The following is an 18334-nucleotide window of genomic DNA, read 5'->3' as shown; positions in this document are numbered from 1 at the left end:
AGTTTTGGAGGAATATTAGAAATTAGATTTTAAATATAACAAAACAAAATTTAAAACCTGAACCCAAAACCTTTCTGCTAAGTATGATAGATTTAAACATGGAGAAAAAATATCAATATTTAATTTTGCACATTATAACTGCGGCCAGAATAACCTACGCACAAAACTGGAAACTGTCTTTCATTCCTTCAGAGGATATGATAATTAAAAAAATACATGAATGTGCTGAGATGGATAGCCTAACCAAATTATTAAAAAATAAACAAGATAGTGACTATTATGAAATATGGAACATTTGGTATGATTGGTTAAAGGAAAGGTAATATTTGATATTTGGATAAGTTATGGAACTGACAGAAGACGTGCATTTAATTATAAACTATATAGAGAAATTAAAACATTAAAAGAACGAAGGAGTTATTGTAACAAGGCAGATCACGTCAATGATAAAGATAAAGAAAAAAAATTAACCATTACTCAATATATGCTGTAAAATGTATATATCTATATCTATATATCTATATCTATATATATGTTGATTTGTCTGTTTTAAATGTATGTCAAATGTTTTTTTTCTAGAATAAAAAATTTAAAAAAAATAATAAAATAAATTAACTAGGAGGGGTCCAGAAATCCCATTCATCAAGGGAAAACAAAACAAAAAGTTTCCTGTTGCCTCCCAGTGAATTGTTCTGTTTATCTCTGCTGAAGAAGGGGCTAGAGATCCCCCCTTCAGCATCTTTGCATCTTTACTATCTCAAAAACTCAATCTACCAAACAAGAAAGAGAGTGTAAACCCTTGCTCACTTGTTGTTTTCAAACAGCCCAGGAAAAGAGACCTCCTGGCCAGTTTATTAGGGGTTATAAACCTATTCTCAGATATCAGCAACAGCTAAGCAAAGCAAAGCAAAGCAATAACCTTTTACTTACTAACTCTCAATACTACTTCACTACTTCATTATCTCAAAAAAATTAATTTCTTTAAAATGATTATTTTTTATCAAATGATTAATTTATTTATTGTTTTTATTAATAAGTATGATTGAGTGGTTAGTGCATATAGTATAATTACTTAATATCTGATTAGTAAAATCAGTGATTTAGTGAATTCAATTGACCAGTGTGTTTAATAATTACTGTAATGAATTAGGCTGTTTGTTGCTTTGATTAGAGTGATTTGAATAATCAGTTGATTGATTGATTTTTAGTAATAAGTAACCTTACTTTTGATTTGTTCTCTAACATATCAATTAACATTTATTAATTACCAACATTCATTAAGTAACTGTCTACCTATCACATTAACTAGCTATTGTAATTGATTACTGTACTATTGCCATTGACCATGCCAGCCAAAAACTCCAAACCAAAACAAAAGAAAAATATCCCTACCAATGACCTCCCAGACTCCTGCACGTTTCAGACGTCTTGAAACCATCAATGAAAGCAAAAATTACATCAAATGCCACCTATGTGATAATCTAGCCCACCCTGCCTGCTTAAACGCAAACAAAAGCCTCGCTGATATGGTTAAAAATTCAGATACATTCTTTTATCTATGTCCTTCTTGTTCTCCTAAGCTAAACAAACTACCTGAAAGAGTTGAAAGCACAGAATCACTCATTCATTCAATAGAAGAACGCTTAGCAACACATTTTGAAACAACTATACAAGCAAGCCTAATTTCTCTTGAAAAAAAAATACAGCACAGATAAGTGAGTACCTATCAGCTCAAAATCAAATTCCACAACAACCACAACCACTACCTCAACTACAATCACAACTACAACCAAAAATAACCACCAAACCACAGCCACAAACAATTACTATCCCTTCAAATAATTCCACAAATGATATCACCTTACTTATCAGAGATACCATGGAACGTGAACAGAAACATCCAAATGCCATCTTATTTGGTCTCGAAGACACCAACGAATCAGACGACATCACCAAAGTTCGTGATATCATAAGCAATTCAAATACAACAAACATCTCACAACAACCACAACCACTACCTCAACTACAATCACAACTACAACCAAAAATAACCACCAAACCACAGCCACAAACAATTACTATCCTTTCAAATAATTCTACAAATAATATCTCCTTACTCATCAGAGACACCATGGAACGTGAACAGAAACGTCCAAATGCCATCTTATTTTGTCTCGAAGACACCAACGAATCAGACAACATCACCAAAGTTTGTGATATCATAAGCAACTCAAATACAACAAACATCTCTCCTGAAGATATCATTGAAATAACCAGAGATGGCCCTGAGTTCAAATACAATGACGGCTCTGTGGCCCCAAGATTTTGTAGAGTTGTATGCAAAAAATGAGTCCAGCAAATGCATATTCATCATACAATAAATGCCATTGCAAAAACCAATCCCACCACAAACAACTTCGCTCAAGACCAGACTTATCCATACTGCAAAGAATCTGCTCCTGTGAACTCTGCGCAAACCTCAAAAACTGTCTAGACAATGGAGAAAAGGACCTATACATTGACTACAGAGCTGATTGCATCAAAAGAAAGTCCCACAACTCCGCATCCAACCCCACCCCATCCAATCCAACATCACTCAAAACTAGGCATGCATGCCCCTAAGTACCTCTGTTCCAACCACAACTGGCCTTAAATGCAAGCTACTCAATGCAAGACTTGTAAATAAACTATTTGTCTCTGAAACATGGCTCAATGCATCTCTCCCTGACTCCATTACCACAGTAAGAGACTATCATGTTTACCGATCAGATCGTGAAATCCATAGAGGAGGTGGTGCTGCTATCTTCTATAAAAAGTCCCTACATCTAAAAAACATCCAAGTTACCCAGGAGCTTGCTATTCCTGAGACCGTCGTCTGTGAACTGTCCTTAAATATCACATTTCGGTTCTTACTGTTACAGAGCCCCTGATTATGACATTGAACATGCAAATAAGCTAAATACACTGCTAACATGGACAGCATCCTGCCCACACGCTTTTAACTTTCTTGGTGACTTTCTTCAATCTACCTCATATTAACTGGACCCTTAACGAATGTACAACTGAACCCACACATGCAACCTTCTACAATGCAGTAACAAATTTGGGACTAGAACAACTGGTAACCAACAACACTAGACTTAACAACTGCCTTGATCTCAGACTTCTGGTTTGAACTTCTTCAGCGACAGACCGAAACCTCGTCTCTGTGAGGCTTTGATCCAAGCTCACCGATGGAGCGCCCCGAGCTGGCTGGTTTCGGGGCTAAGCCACCCCGTAGAGGTAGTGAAGAGGGAGGAGACTGCCTGCAGGGTTGAGGAGAGCCGCATCTCTCCTCCCCAGCTGGCCATTACTCCCTTTCCCGAAGGCGGTTGCAACGGTGGTCAGAAATGGCCACCACAAAGAAGAACTCGACTGAAAAAGAATGTGCAGGAGGAAGATAAGAGGAGAAAGTTTTGGTTGACCGGGTCAAACAGCAAAAGCAACAAATAAGGTACCCTGGAATTGAAACTATTAAAAAACAATAACATTGTTTCCTAAGAAGGTTTTTAAGCTGTGAAGGAGAGAGAAAAGGGAAAAGATTGGGGTTTTTTTTTCTCCTTTTCCTATACTGACAGCTAAGAGACTTAAGCAAGAAATTGGAAAAAAATCCACTTTGACATCAATAGGCATTTAATGCTGAAAATAAAAAGTCAAAGGGATAATAAAGATTTCTGGATAATTAAAAGCTTTTGAAAACAGGAAAGGAGAGAAAAAGAATAAAAGGGCAGGATCTGGAAGGGAGGAGACTGCCTGGAATTAAAAAAGAACTTACAGCAAAATCTCAACAAGACTTCCAAAAGATACATTCTAACTGAAATATCGCAACAAAAACCCCAGGAAGAGAAAGTCGAAAAAGAAATAAGAAGATATAACTCGGGACTATCTGGATTACTTGATGATTTCTGGATTCTTGGTTATTGTTTTGAATGACTAAAATCAATCGGGTGGTTGTTTAAAACTGTTTAAAATGGCTCCACTTTTAGAAGAACTGAAAATGGAACTTAAAAAGTACAAAGAAGATGCACAAGAAGGGAGAGGTTCTTTTGGCTTCGTACTTCAGTTTTTAGAAATGGAGATTTGGAATTATGGGAAACAACAAGAAATGCCTGCAGAACAGGAAGATTGCGACAAAGAAGAAGCCATCTTTAATGAACAAGTAATCTTAGATGGGGGAAAAAATTAAGGGGGGAAAGAGAATGGAAAGTTTAAGATTGGGAAAAACAACTCCCCCCAAAATAGAGTGAAAAATAAGTATAAAATCAGAAAGCAACAGAAGAGGGAAATGCAGAAGAGATAATTAGAAGGAGAGAGAGAAGGGGGTAAAAAGGGGAGTGAGAAGATGAGAGGGAAGAAAGAAAGGAAAAGAAGTCATAAAGGACAGAAACAAAATATAGAGAAACAGGGCCTATTTAGAGATCATGGATGAAAATTTAATGGAAAAAGGGATTCTGCAAAGGTACATAAGATAGTATAGTTATATTAGAAACAGAAATAATTTTAGAAAATATGAAACAATGTTTGATTAAAATGTTTGATAAAAGAGCTATCGTAATCCAGTGGAATGCTTGTCAATAAATAAATGTAATAAAAGGTATATTTAATGATTTATAAAACATATGTGAAGAGAAATAAGGGAAAAATTAATTATGGAGATTCTATGTGTTTTTAAGGAAGTATGATATTTAATTGAAAAGAAGTGTTAAAGATGTTAAGATTTTAATGATTATTAATGATAGAACTGAACTGGAATGGAATGAGGGTTTATAATTACATATACTTACATTTTTTTTTAAAGAATATAGTGTGTATTATAAGAATGTACCAAGCAGAATTCGATTGGAAGTTATGTATTATGTATTATATTGAAGGTCATAACCTTAAGGTATATATTGAAGTTTAAATAAGAGTTGAATGGATGTAATTAAAAGATATAATATAGGTGTCATACTCCAATTAGTAACTACAGGAGAAAATTTGTTTAATGAGAAAAGATAATATGAAATTGAAACAGAACAGACAAAAGTATAAATATAATGATTTGAATTGAGATGAGATAATCAAAATAAAATTGAGAAAATTAAAAGAGGGGAAAAACTATATAGAAAATGTAGAACAGTATAAGATATGAAATAGAACACAAAAAGGAACATGAAATTGAGTTTTGTGTCTGTATAAAGAAGTTCAACTCGGGACCATGCTATTTTCAAAAAAGATGTTTTACTTGTATTTTGTATGTGTGAAAACCCAAATAAAACTTTATTAAAAAAAAAACCTGCCTCGATCTCATCTTCTGCAATAGTTTGAATTCAATTTACGGAATACAAATTAAAGAACCCTTTTCCAACAGTGACCACAACATGATTGACTTTTGTCTCAACATACATCCACACAAAAATCATTACGACGGAATCCCCAATTATAACATAAAAGAAGGCAACTATGATCTTATAAACAACTATCTCTCATCCCTTGATTGGCAATTTCTATTCACTGGATGCAATACTGTAGAAGGCCATTACAACATATTTTTACTTGAAGTCAATAGAGTCATCAAACTATATGTACCATTAACAACTCCCAAAACCAGAAAAAAACAAATTACCCATAACAATAAGGAAGCTTCAATCCAAAAGGAAATCACTTTGGCAGAAAAACAAATCTGGTCACGTTGCCAACTTCAAAAGCTGATACAAAAATTTATGCCACCAGATAAAAACTGAATGCACCAATTATCACATTAAACAAGAAGAAAACCAGTTCCTCCCATGCTTTCTACAATTTTGTAAACAACAAATGAAAAGACTCAAAGTCCATCCCACCCCTGAAAGGACCTAATGGTAAAGACTGCAATGACGACATTATTAATGCCAACCTCTTTAACATATTCTTCAACTCAGTATTTGTAAACAGCAATGGATCATGCCCAGTATTTCCTAGTCTAACCACAGACAACTACAATGATCTAATACATATTGATATTACAGAAGAAAATGTTGAAAAAGCACTACACAATCTAAAACCATCTCTTTGTATTGGACCGGACGGAATATGTGCCTACTTCTTAAAAAAGCTATCCACTGCCATAGCTGGCCCTCTAAGCATAATCTTTGAAAAATCTTTCAGGGCCAGCTCCTTGACAAAAACTATGGTCACAAGCCATGGTCATCCCCATCTTCAAAAAGGGAGACCTCGGCCTAGTTGAAAATTACAGACCAATTTCTTTATGCTGCGTCACCTGTAAAGTCATGGAATCAATTATTAACCAATCCATCATCCTCCACTTAGAAACAAACAACCTACTCTCTAATAAACAATTTGGTTTCAGGAAAAAACTATCATATAATCTACAACTCTTACACTGCAAAAACATATGGACTATACAACTTGATCAGGGCAAAGCAATAGACACAATCCACATAGACTTCTGTAAAGCCTTTGAATCAGTGGTACATGACAAACTACCCCTAAAACTAAAATCTTACGGTATCTCTGGACACCTGCATAACTGGATAGAAGCATTCCTGTCAAACAGACAACAAATGGTCAAAATTGGGAGCGTCCTATCAAATTCTGTACCTGTCAACAGTGGTGTCCCCCAAGGCAGTGTTTTAGGACCAACTCTTTTCATACACTACATCAATGACCTCTGTGATCATATCAAGAGCATCTGCATTCTCTTCGCTGATGATGTAAAGCTATTCAACACCACAGACAATACTGCTACCCTTCAAAAAGACCTTGACTATGTATCAGAGTGGTCAAACAAATGGCAACTTCAAATCTCAACAAATAAATGCTCTGTCCTACATATTGGCAAAAAAAAATCAGAAAATAAAATAAAGGCTGAATAGTCAAGACCTTGTTGATGATCCAAACTCTGTCAAGGATCTTGACAGAGATCATCTCATCTCTAATGACCTAAGTGCTAGAGCCCACTGTAACTACATAGCCAAAAAGCCATTAAGAGTTGTTAACCTAATCGTATGTAGCTTTTTCTCTGGTAATATTACACTACTAACTAGAGTATACAAAACATTTGCTAGACCAACACTTGAATACAGATCATCAGTCTGGAACCCACATTACGTATCTGATATTAACACAGTTGAGAAAGTCCAGAAATATTTCACAAGAAGAGTTCTCCACTCCTCTGCTTGTTGCATAATACCTTATGCCACTAGACTCGAAATTCTAGACCTAGAAAACTACAGAACTACACCGCCTTTGGTCCAATCTTAGTATAGTATATAAAATCATACATTGCAATGTTGTACCTGTCAATGAATACTTCAGCTTCAACCATAACAACACAAGAGCAAACAATAGATACAAACTCAAGGTTAATCGCACCAAACTTGATTGCAGGAAATACAACTTCAGCAACAGAGTGGTCAATGTCTGGAATACTCTACCTGACTCTGTGGTTTCTTCCCCAAACCCTAAAAACTTTAACCTTAGACTGTCTACTATTGACCTCACCCCTTTCCTAAGAGGTCTGTAGAGGGCATGCATAAGCGCATGAACATGCCTACTGTCCCTGTCCTATTGTTTCCTTTATTTTTTATTTTTCTTATATGTATCCATGTATTCATAACTATGTTTTTACTTATACCTATTATTTTGTAAGCAATTGACATAAATAAATAAATAAATATTTCCCCTACCTGAGTTTTATTCCTTGTGCTAAAAGCAAAACATTTGTAACGCTTCATTTCAAGGCCTCTGAACATTGTGAAAGTTTCCTTTTAAAGCAATGCTGTGGCAAATGGAGTAGGCCATATGCCAGGGTGGGAGGCAAGTGCAGACCTAGAGGGCTGGCTGCAGGGTGAGGCTGCGGCGATCAGATGGGGGTAGGCCACAGTTGATCACCCTTCCCAGCCCTGCTTCCCTGAGGGGGCACCTGGCTATGCTTACCTGTTTTGCTGCTGGAGAGGTCAGGAGCAGCCTGAGGTGGGCGTTCGGGAGCAGGCCAAGACGAGTGGGAGGCCATCACATTGTAGTTCGCGGCAAAGGCAGACTGGATCACATGGCAACGTGGTCGAGGCAAGGGAGCCAAAGAGCAGCTGCAGCTATGCCATGGTGTGACTCTAAGGCACTAGCCAAGGGGTGCGAGGCCAATAATTAGGGCAGGGAGGGGCCAGCCAGTAATTTAACAACCGGTTCAGCCCAAGTGGTGCGAACCAGTTAATATCTTTTAGTTTCTTGTATCCCTGACAATATTTTGGATATTTTAAAGGTTGTAGCAGGTAATTTTTATTTTTTATAACATTGAGAATGTACTTAGTCTTATGATACAATTTTTTTTAAATCTAGCTAATCAGCAAAAGAAAAGTACAGTTAGTCCTCAAGCTGAAGAGCACAACTGAGCCCGGAATAAGTCATCATAGTTGTTAAGTTAGATCACCACATGACTGGACCTGATGACAATTATTTTGGAGGTGGTCATTAAGTGAACAACATGATTGTTAAGCAAATTCATTTAACCCAATAACATTTTTTTTTTGCCAAAAATGCAAAAAACACCGGAAAATGGCAAAAACCATCAAAAATCATAGTCATGTGATTGAGGGACTCTGCAAATGGCCATAAAGGTGAGCCAGTTGCCAGTGCCTAAAATGTGATCACCTGACCATGGGAAAGGGGGAAAGGTGGCCATCATATTTTTGAAATAAGGCCATAAATAGCTTTTGGGCAGGCTGTTGTAACTTCCAATGATTGCTAAGTGGCTGGTCATAAGTGGAGGACTTCCTGTACAGGAAAAAAATGCTGAAACTGGCAAAAAATGCTTTAAGAGATAGGACCCAGCTGTTCACCCAGGATTCAGTCCTCAGAATGGTTTGCCAGCAATTGTAATGAAATGTACACTTAACTGAAACTTTCTATTTTCTGCAGTATTTTTACATTTTTAAGTGGTCATTTTATAAGCCTAACTGACTAATTTGGGTTCCAATCAAATGTACATAGATGTCTGAATAAACCTTACTAGAAGCACTTAATCTTGGTAACAACTTAATAAAACATTGCTCTAGTAATAATTTAAACCTGTTTCGCCCTTGAAGACAATCCAAGTGATGATCAAGTTTAAAAGCACAATCCTATATGCTAATCAGATATGAATGAATACTCTCAGGTTAACACCACCAGACAAAAAAGTCTACATATTTTTGTTATAATAATATGATGGTTACTAAAAGCTTTAATTTTTTAAGTAAACATTTAAATAAATAAATGCACATATAATCTGTAAATGACTGTCTTATTTTAGAAAGAAATGTTTCCTGGATTAAGTACAGGTGAAACTCAAAAAATTAGAATATCGTGCAAAAGTTCATTTATTTCAGGAATGCAACGTAAAAGGTGAACCTAATATATGAGATAGACTCATTATATGCAAAGCAAGATAGTTCAAGCTGTGATTTGTCATAATTGAGATGATGATGGTTTACAGCTCATGAAAACCCCAAATCCACAATCTCAGAAAATTAGAATATTGTGAAAAGGTTCAATATTCTAGGCTCAAAGTGTCTCACTCTAATCAGCTAATTAAGCCATAACACCTGCAAAGGGTTCCTGAGCCTTTAAATGGTCTCTCAGTCAGGTTCAGTAGGAATTACAATCATGGGAAAGACTGCTGACCTGACAGTTGTGCAGAAAACAATCACTGACACCCTCCACAAGGAGGAAAAGCCTCAAAAGGTAATTGCAAAAGAAGTTGGATGTTTCCAAAGTGCTGTATCAAAGCACATTAATAGAAAGTGATGTGGAAAGGAAAAGTGTGGAAGAAAAAGGTGCGCACTCAGCAGGGATGACTGCAGCCTGGAGAGGATTGTCAGGAAAAGGCCATTCAAAAGTGTTGGGGACTTTCACAAGGAGTGGACTGAGGCTGGAGTCAGTGCATCAAGAGCCACCATACACAGACGGATCCTGGACATGGTCCTCAAATGTCGTATTCCTATTGTCACGCTGCTCCTGAACAACAAACAACGTCAGAAGCGTTTTACCTGGGCTAAAGAAAAATATAACTAGTCTGTTGCTCAGTGGTCCAAAGTCCTCTTTTCTGATGAGAGCAACTGTTGCATCTCATTTGGAAACCAAGGACCCAGAGTCTGGAGGAAGAATAGAGAGGCACACACTGCAAGATGCTTGAAGTCCAGTGTGAAGTTTCCACAGTTTGTGTTGATTTGGGGAGCCATGTCATCTGCTGGTGTTTCATTAAGTCCAGGGTCAACCATCTACCAAGGAGATTTTGGAGCACTTCATGCTTTCTTCTGCAGACAAGCTTTATGGGGATGCTGACTTCATTTTCCAGCAAGACTTGGCACATGCCCACACAGCCAAAAGCACCAAAACCTGGTTCAATGACTGTGGGATTACTGTGCTTGATCAGCCAGCAAACTTGCCTGACCTGAACCCCATAGACAATCTATGGGGCATTGCCAAGAGAAAGATGAGAGACATGAGACCGAACAATGCAGAAGAGCTGAAGGCCACTATTGAAGCATCCTGGTCTTCAATAACACCTCAGCAGTGCCACAGGATAGCTTCCATGCCACGCCGCATTGAGGCAGTAATTGCTACAAAAGGGCCCCAAACCAAGTCTCATATATTAGTTTCACCCTTTATGTTACATTCCTGAAATAAATGAACTTTTGCACGATATTCTAATTTTTCGAGTTTCACCTATAAGCACCATTAATTCAACATTCTTTTAAATAATTTTACTAATCAGTTTCTTGGTAGATTAGTAATTTGAACAAAAAAATTCTAGCCAAGTAGATTATAAGAAATACTAGAAAACTCTTACATAATTTTTAACCAAGATTAATAGATACAGTAAATGATACATATATTTTATCAATATTAATTATACATATCCACTAATTTTATGGGTGCATGAAACTGATCTTTGGGAAAATACTTAATAAAACCTGCAAACTTTGTTGTTCTGAGAAAGCTGTTTTTAAAAGTTTCTTATTGCCTGCATATTAAGCAGAGTTGATAGTGTAATGACCCTTAGTCTAACAACTCCTGCAAGCAATGCACTGTATATAGATATTCTAAATGTCAGAGATCAAAAAGATAGTCTTCAACTGACAGGCAGATGATAAAGTCACTGCTGGCAACCATCCCTCAGGAGAAATTTCAAAAAGTGAACAATCACAGAAGGGCCCAGATTCTATGCATATAACTTCTAAAGTTAGAGCTGCAGGAGTAAGGTTTTTAAGATTTGATGGAATGGGTAAGTTGCTATGGGAACAAGTCGTTCTTAGATAATCTGGTCCGTGGCAGTTTTTCAGTTGTATAAGCAGACAAAATTGGAAACTAATGTAACAATATCAGCACAAAAAATATAGTTATGGAAGATACAAATTGACAACTTGGTTGCTATTAAATATAAGATCTAAAATGGTTTTTTAAAAAGCAGTGTATAAATACATCCTGATGTTTGGGAGGAGGGAGTGAATTTATAATATACAAAACCTTATATAGATCTATGTTAGAATTGATAATGGTAATCCTGTCACTTTTAGGAAAAATGAAACTGACAGAACATCAAGAATTGATAGAAACATTACAAGAAATTTATTAAATCAGATGTATTCATAATGCAAAAACTAGTTGCATAAGAGATATTATAAACTCCCAAGTTATTGAAACTCTTGTGAGGTAGCAGTCAAGATCAGTATCGACACTAAAGCTTATTTGAATTAAAATTCATCTTATTTGTTGGTGGCTGTTTAACTCCTGATTTTATTGATTAAAATTATGTTAATGTAGTTTTCTTGGTTTTGCCGTTGCTTTCTTTAATGAGCCAATATCTCAGTCTCTCATCCAAAACCTAGCAGATATAACCTTGCTTAGATTCTGAACCCAGATATGAACAATCAGGTACTACCAGTTGTTGAAGCTGTAACTCTTAAAATTATCTCAAAAATTGCCTTGAGGAAATTTAGATTTAAAGAATAATTTGTTTGGTATAACCCTAAGGGTTTGTACTTTCTACGTAGTTATCTCTTGATGAAAGTGAAATTAACTTCGGCCCTAGAAATGGACTGGAAGTCAAATGGAAATACAGTGGAATCTCGAGTCGCAATCGTAATCTATTCCAGGACTACGACTGCAACCAATATGATCATGACTGGAAGCACGACCAACTGTGCATGCACAGACAAAAATTTGTGCGAACTGCACATGCACGGAAGGGGAAATCAGTGTGGAAAGGGAATCTGCTGCGGCTGGGTTTGTTTGCCACCTGATTTCTGAAATTCAAAAATCTGGTGGATTTTTTGGTCAGAACCTGATTTGGTCGCAAACAGAAGGGTTCGCGACCCGAGTTCCATTGTAAAACATTTGGCTCAATCAGACATATGTGAAGTTCAACAACTTCTGCCCTCTTCAAAATCTTATCCTAGATATCCTAACTGCTCTTATTTTCAACACTTCTTTTTCCTGCACTCTCAAGGAAACCAAAATAACTTTTAATCAGTGAGGCATTTTATAACTACTTGGATCAACACATCCACTCAAGTCCTTATAAGCCAACAAAACATTCAGACAGTATATTGTCTTTAACAGCTTGTCTACATCCTTATTTTTAAATTATGCCTTCACTGAGAAAAAGTCTGAAGGGCACTTTTTCTTATAATTTATATTGGAAACCTACAAGGATTCTAATGGGAAAAAGTAGAACAAGCTGGATTTTGCCCCAAACTTGACTGTAGCGATCAAGTCATTGCACTAATTTCTTACCTGGAGAACAATTCCCAAGGAAAATGAAAAATGTCTGTTTTTCTTGACCTCTCTGCAGCCTGCAATACTATCTGGAGAGAATGTCTTCTTGCCGTAAAAACTTTGCCTTGATTGACATCATGTTGAATAACAAATTATTTCTAGTTTTCACAGAATTCAGTAGAAGCAGATATCATAAACTGAATAATGTACTACCACAAGGATCAGTGCTTTTTAAAACTTGTATGTCCATGATATGCCTGAAACTGTTTCTAAGAAATTTAATTATGCAGATGAAACCAATCTCATAGCCCAAAAAACCAACTTCAGTAATGCAGAGGATATCCTATCTCAAGATCTCCTGAAGCTGGATGACTACTTCAAAAATGGTGCCTTGCAATCAAGCTTAATTCAGCGATACACAAATTATCAGTCTTCAGTGAAGTTCCAGAACCATATTTTATTATGCAATAACTTTCCGAAGTACCTGAGGTAATACTGGACAGATCACTACCCTTCTGACCATACCTGTAAAAAATAGCTGCAAAATTGAAAGGCCACAACAATTACTGAACAGACTGGCTAGAACAGGGGTGTCAAACTCAAGGCCCACAGGCCAGATCTGGCCTGCAGTGTGCTTAGATTGGGACCATGGAGCCACCCTGGCAACAGTAAAAGACCGGCCTCCTGAGCTCCATTTTCGCTGGCAGAGGGTTGCAGGAGCCTGTTTTTTTCTGGCAGAGTGCTCAGGCCACCATAGGCACCTCCAACATGAGTGACATCGAGCAGGCCATGCCCATCCTAGCCACACCCACCCCAGCCCGAGGTCAAACACAACCTTCATGCGGCCCTCAATGAAATTGAGTTTGACACCCCTGGGCTAGAACATCCTGGGGTGCTGATGCTAACACCCTACAAACAACAGCCTTGGCTTGGTTTGTTCCACAGCTGAATATTATGCCAGTGTGTGGCTTAACAGGGCCCACACCCAATTGGTTTATGTCTGGCTCCACCAGACAATGTGTATCATCTCTGGAACATTGCATCCCACTTGTGCATACTGGTTACCAGTATGTTGCAATATCATATTGCTCCACATACTAAGACAAGTTCTTGTTTAGTTATGGTCAAGGATGCTAATCAACAAGGCCCTCCCTGTTCACCAGGACAATGCATAGCCCATAACAAGATTGAAATCCCATGGGCCAGCATGGAAAACAATGATTTGCTTAACATCCAGCCAGTTTAACCCTCATGTCTTGAGAAAAGAATGGTCAAAAGTACCTTCTTGTGGCCTGACCATTGGTGATCCCTCTGCTAAAACCAACTGATTTTGACTTATCTTGCTCTATCTGGACAAGATTGAACAGATTTGGGTGCGATACTGGACGAATTGCCTCAGCCTATTAGTGCGGATGGAAAGATCCCCTTTGTTTTGACAGTAGTGCTGATATACAAACTACTAAACATTTTGTGCATATTGCGGGCAACATACTGCCCACTTTGTGCGTTCTCTGGTTCCCTAGAAGTCCTTCATGAAGCAATGCCAGAGGCAATTTCCTGGAAGCTGAATTGGACATCCAGTTATGAGGCCACTGTAGTTTTATGTATAATTTACATGGATTGTGTATCATATGCTAAATAATAATCAAGAAAAGCAAACTGCCTATGGCTGAAGACACTCTATGCTTATAGAATAAGACTGTTTTAATAGACTGTGCTTATGGGCAAAGCTTTTCATATTCCAGTTTATTTAAATTGTATCTCTAGATTTGCATCAAGTGTGGAAAGAGAAAAGTTGCACATTAAACGAGCTCTTGTTCCTTTTATGTCTGCCAATTTTTTTTAACCAAGCAATGCATTTGATGAACCAATTACTTTTGCCTATTTTGGCAGTCTCATGCTTTTGCCTGACCGCCCACTCACCCACCCACTAAATAGGTTAAGTTTTGTGTTATTGATCAATGGTTGACATTATCTTTGTGACTTTATGTCTCACACAGTAATCTCAACTAGCATTTTGCACCAATCAATTAGATCTGATAGATAACTTTTCCGACATGGATTTAAAAACTAATAGCAGGCAAAAAAGGAACGAAAACTGACCACCTCCCTAATCCTCTCCTTAGAAATGTCACATTCAACAATCCATTGATTAGGAACAAATTATAATCAATAGCTTATGTAATCCTAATTGATGGTAGTTTTGTAAATTGACTTGGTTTAAACTTATTCAGAGCAAGTAACTAAAAAAATGTAGATGCAAAAGTTATTTTTTCCAAGGTAAGCTAAAATGGAAAACAAAACACAATGCTCAACATCAAATATGTTTAAAAATTACACATTTCAAAGGCTACTGCTTTAAAATATTAACATTTTTTGTTTGCTTCCACAGTATAATTGGGAAAGAATGCAGCATGACCTTTATAAATGAAGCACTGTAGTAAAGTTATTTTAAGTAAATCAAACTGGCATTTTTGGCATACAACTAAAATGTATAAAACGACTTGTAAAGTAGGTAGAATAGCATTCTAAATAATTTAAGAGCGATCACACTAGAAAAAAATCCAATACTTTTCAGGTTCAAGGATTATTTACAAAACTGCCCCACATAGCATGTACATATCACACATCAGTGCTAGCTTTTGTCCATTAAAATCCAGGAATTTCATGGGGCTTATTACACATGGTAATTATGTAGTCCTTTATTACTTTAAAGCAGATGTGAAGTTTGGAAATCATATTACAGTAAAAAGCCCACGGCAGCATTTTTACAAATGCAGCATATGCTGAATTGTGATAAATTAATATAGATACAAAATTAGGAATGTGGAAACAACTAGTACAGTGCGCTAGAAAGGCAAAATATTTCAGTATTTCTTTTACTGCCTTTTCGCCGCTTCATGGGAGAAACTGGAAAAATCGAAGACGTCCGTTTGCTTCACCTCTCGCTGAAGCCAAGAAACATTCAATTCCCCCCCCCAAGCAAAAAAAAAAAAGTTCTTCGTGCCGCTCTCCTCCCTAACACGTCCCGCATGTCTATTTCTAGATTCGTAATCTGTGTAGAAAGGGGGGACTTTCCAAAGAGGCCTTTGGCCAGTTACTCTTCTGGATCAAAAGCATAAGCTCCCGGCATTGCGTTAAAAGTTGACTTCTTGCACGGAAAAAACGTCAATTCTTTCACTTATTTGCACTGGGAAGAGGGTGGGTGGGAGTCCATCCCCCCGCTCAAGCTCCTTGGAAAGGGAAAAGTCTCCCAACGCCTATATATATAAATTAGGCCCAGAAAAAAGAGTCGTTCGTCTCTCGCGAAGGAGACGAACCCAAGTCGCAGCAACCAGAACCACCCCGCGACTACCGCTGCTACAAGGCGGCACCTTCTCCGTTCAAAGTATTTTGCGAAGAGCGGCGAAATACCGCCCAGTTACTCCAGATCTGTTAACGGGAACAGGCGCCACTCAGGCAACCGCCCACTCCCTCGTAGCGTCCCGCTAAGCTCGGCTCCGTGCCCGGACGGATTCCTCTCGTCACGCGCACAGACGGCGCTCAGGGGGGAAGCCATTATTTCTCGTTGGTGGCAGAACCACGCCCCAGGCCGTCCTAAGGGGCAGCGGGAGGGGCGCACGCGTTGGCAAAGAGTAACCCCTCTCTACGCACACGGCGACAATATCAGTTGCACATCCTCACCGAGGAGACTGCCGCCCGCGCGCCTTGGCGTAACTGCGATTCGCGCTGGAAGACCCTTAAGCCCCTTTACAGAAATGCAGCCGCTCCGCAAACTAATTTAAAAGGCGCGTACAAACATGCTGATCATGAGTGACAAAGCCGTTTGATTGACTCACCAACGGCCGAATGATAACCCGAGAATATAATAAAATCCCGCCCTCTCTGCTAATATTGTGCATCCAGCGATGAGGATGGAAACCTAAGAAATAGAATGTGGTTGAATGTTTCCGGTTTCTGATTGACCTTTTGAAGTACGTACCACAAGTCGGAAAAGAGTGATGAAAATACGTAGGGATAAGTATTGTGGTAATAAATAAATATAATAGAGGTCTTCATTTCATCGCTACGCTTAGCACTAAGCATGCTTTCCGTTCAAAATGGCTTTTGATTTCTAAGAAAGTCTGCGACTTCATTTGCCCGTTGGAATAGATCCCTTCCCTGTTTTTTAATGAAGAGAAAATAGCCCTGCTTCTTCGCAGGTCAACTGGCAAAATTTTACAATACATTTTGCTAACCGGCGTGAAAACCTGCCACTTTATAAATGGGAGATTTAAAGATGTAAACAAAAAAGTGGCTCTGGCTAGCGAGTCGAACACACGAACTTTTCCAAACAAGATTAAAAGACGCGTTTGATACCCATCTTTTCAGAACCGAAACACACTTTATAGGTAGGAGAATGCGTTTCTTCATCATTACCTTGTCAAGGCATCAGAATTCAACCCATTTTAAATTCAGATACTGTAGCTTGTTCTAGTAGTTTACAAAAACTTAAGACTACATGCCAATTTAAAAATTATTTAAGGGATGCGAGCCTTTGAAATTTGCCGTTTAATTCCTCTTGCCCGGCCGCATGTGAGGCTCTCCACATATTGCAACTGGAAGGTCTGAAATACAGCCTCAAATACATAATGGCTTTAGCTCCTTGATCGAAATAGCGGCAATACCAATCTCGAGCGTAGCGCTAGAAGAGCGCTAGGACTGACGTAAGTCAACAAAGGTCACGTGCCCACGCCTAAGTGCATTGATTGGCTGCGTGGGCACAGGGAAACGGGGTGGGGAGGGGGGGGGGTCACGGTGGCGGCGTGGGGTTCGCTGTGTGACACAATTACAACAACTTTGTTCAGCTGCTGGGGAAGTTTGTACAGACAACAAATATATCCCACGCGGGCGGGCGCGGGTCCCTGTCACCTGGAGACCACTCACTTTTCGCCGCTGGGGCTGGCGGTTCAACAGCGATGTAAACACTGCTCCGTCACCGCCGCCAGCAGCAGCAGCAGCAGCAGCAGCAGCAGCAGCAGCAGCAGCCTCCTCCTCCTTCTCCCCCCCCCCCCCAGTCTTCAGCGCTGGGGCTCCCTTCCTGCTCCCTCCTCCTCCGATCAGCGGGGCTTCCCCCCGCCTTTCTCTCCCTCCCCCTCTCTGCCGGCTGTTGTTGTTGTAATAAAAGTTGTGGTGGTGCGTGTGTGTCGGGCACCCCGCCCCGCCCGGCACTGGGGGGTGTTGGGGCACGCGGGGAGGGGGGCTTGCGATCGTGAGTTAATTACGTTGCGTTTCCATGAAATCGTGTGGAGTGTCGCTCGCCGCCGCTGCCGCCGCCGCCGCTGCCTCTACTGCTTTCGGTGATGAGGAAAAGAAAATGGCGGCGGGGAAAGCGAGCGGCCAGAGCGAGGAGGACTTCGCCAGCCTGACAGCGGAGGAAAGAGAACTCCTCTCTGGCCTCGACAGGTACTCAAACAGCAGCCTCCGTGTCCCGGCTCGTCCGGTGATTTGCCCGCCCGCCCGAGGTGTACGAGTGAGCGAGTGTGTGTGTGCGCGTGAGAGGGAGAAAAAGCGAGTGTGA

The 18334-nt window shown here is 39.0% G+C and overlaps 1 protein-coding gene across 8 annotated transcripts in view; it reads left to right on the top strand.

Annotated features, from left to right (window-relative positions):
- The first annotated feature begins 17546 nt into the window (after positions 1 to 17546).
- KDM6A (lysine demethylase 6A) overlaps positions 17547 to 18334 on the top strand; it is a 223006-nt gene continuing 222218 nt past the window's right edge. For 3 of the 8 annotated variants that reach the window (XM_026713584.2, XM_026713582.2, XM_087937691.1), the window contains exon 1: positions 17547 to 18219. In XM_026713584.2, the coding sequence (XP_026569369.1) occupies positions 18050 to 18219 (170 nt within the window). In that variant the 5' untranslated portion in view covers positions 17547 to 18049. The remainder of the gene's footprint in view (positions 18220 to 18334) is intronic. The other 5 variants (XM_087937693.1, XM_026713581.2, XM_087937694.1 and 2 more) reach the window with 3 other exon arrangements.

Source organism: Pseudonaja textilis, chromosome 7, assembly GCF_049901715.1.
Source record: "Pseudonaja textilis isolate UNSWEBS1 chromosome 7, rPseTex1.2, whole genome shotgun sequence".
NCBI lineage: Eukaryota > Metazoa > Chordata > Lepidosauria > Squamata > Elapidae > Pseudonaja > Pseudonaja textilis.
The sequence above is the reverse complement of the archived record's forward strand: the minus strand, read 5'-3'. Positions and strand labels throughout refer to the sequence as shown.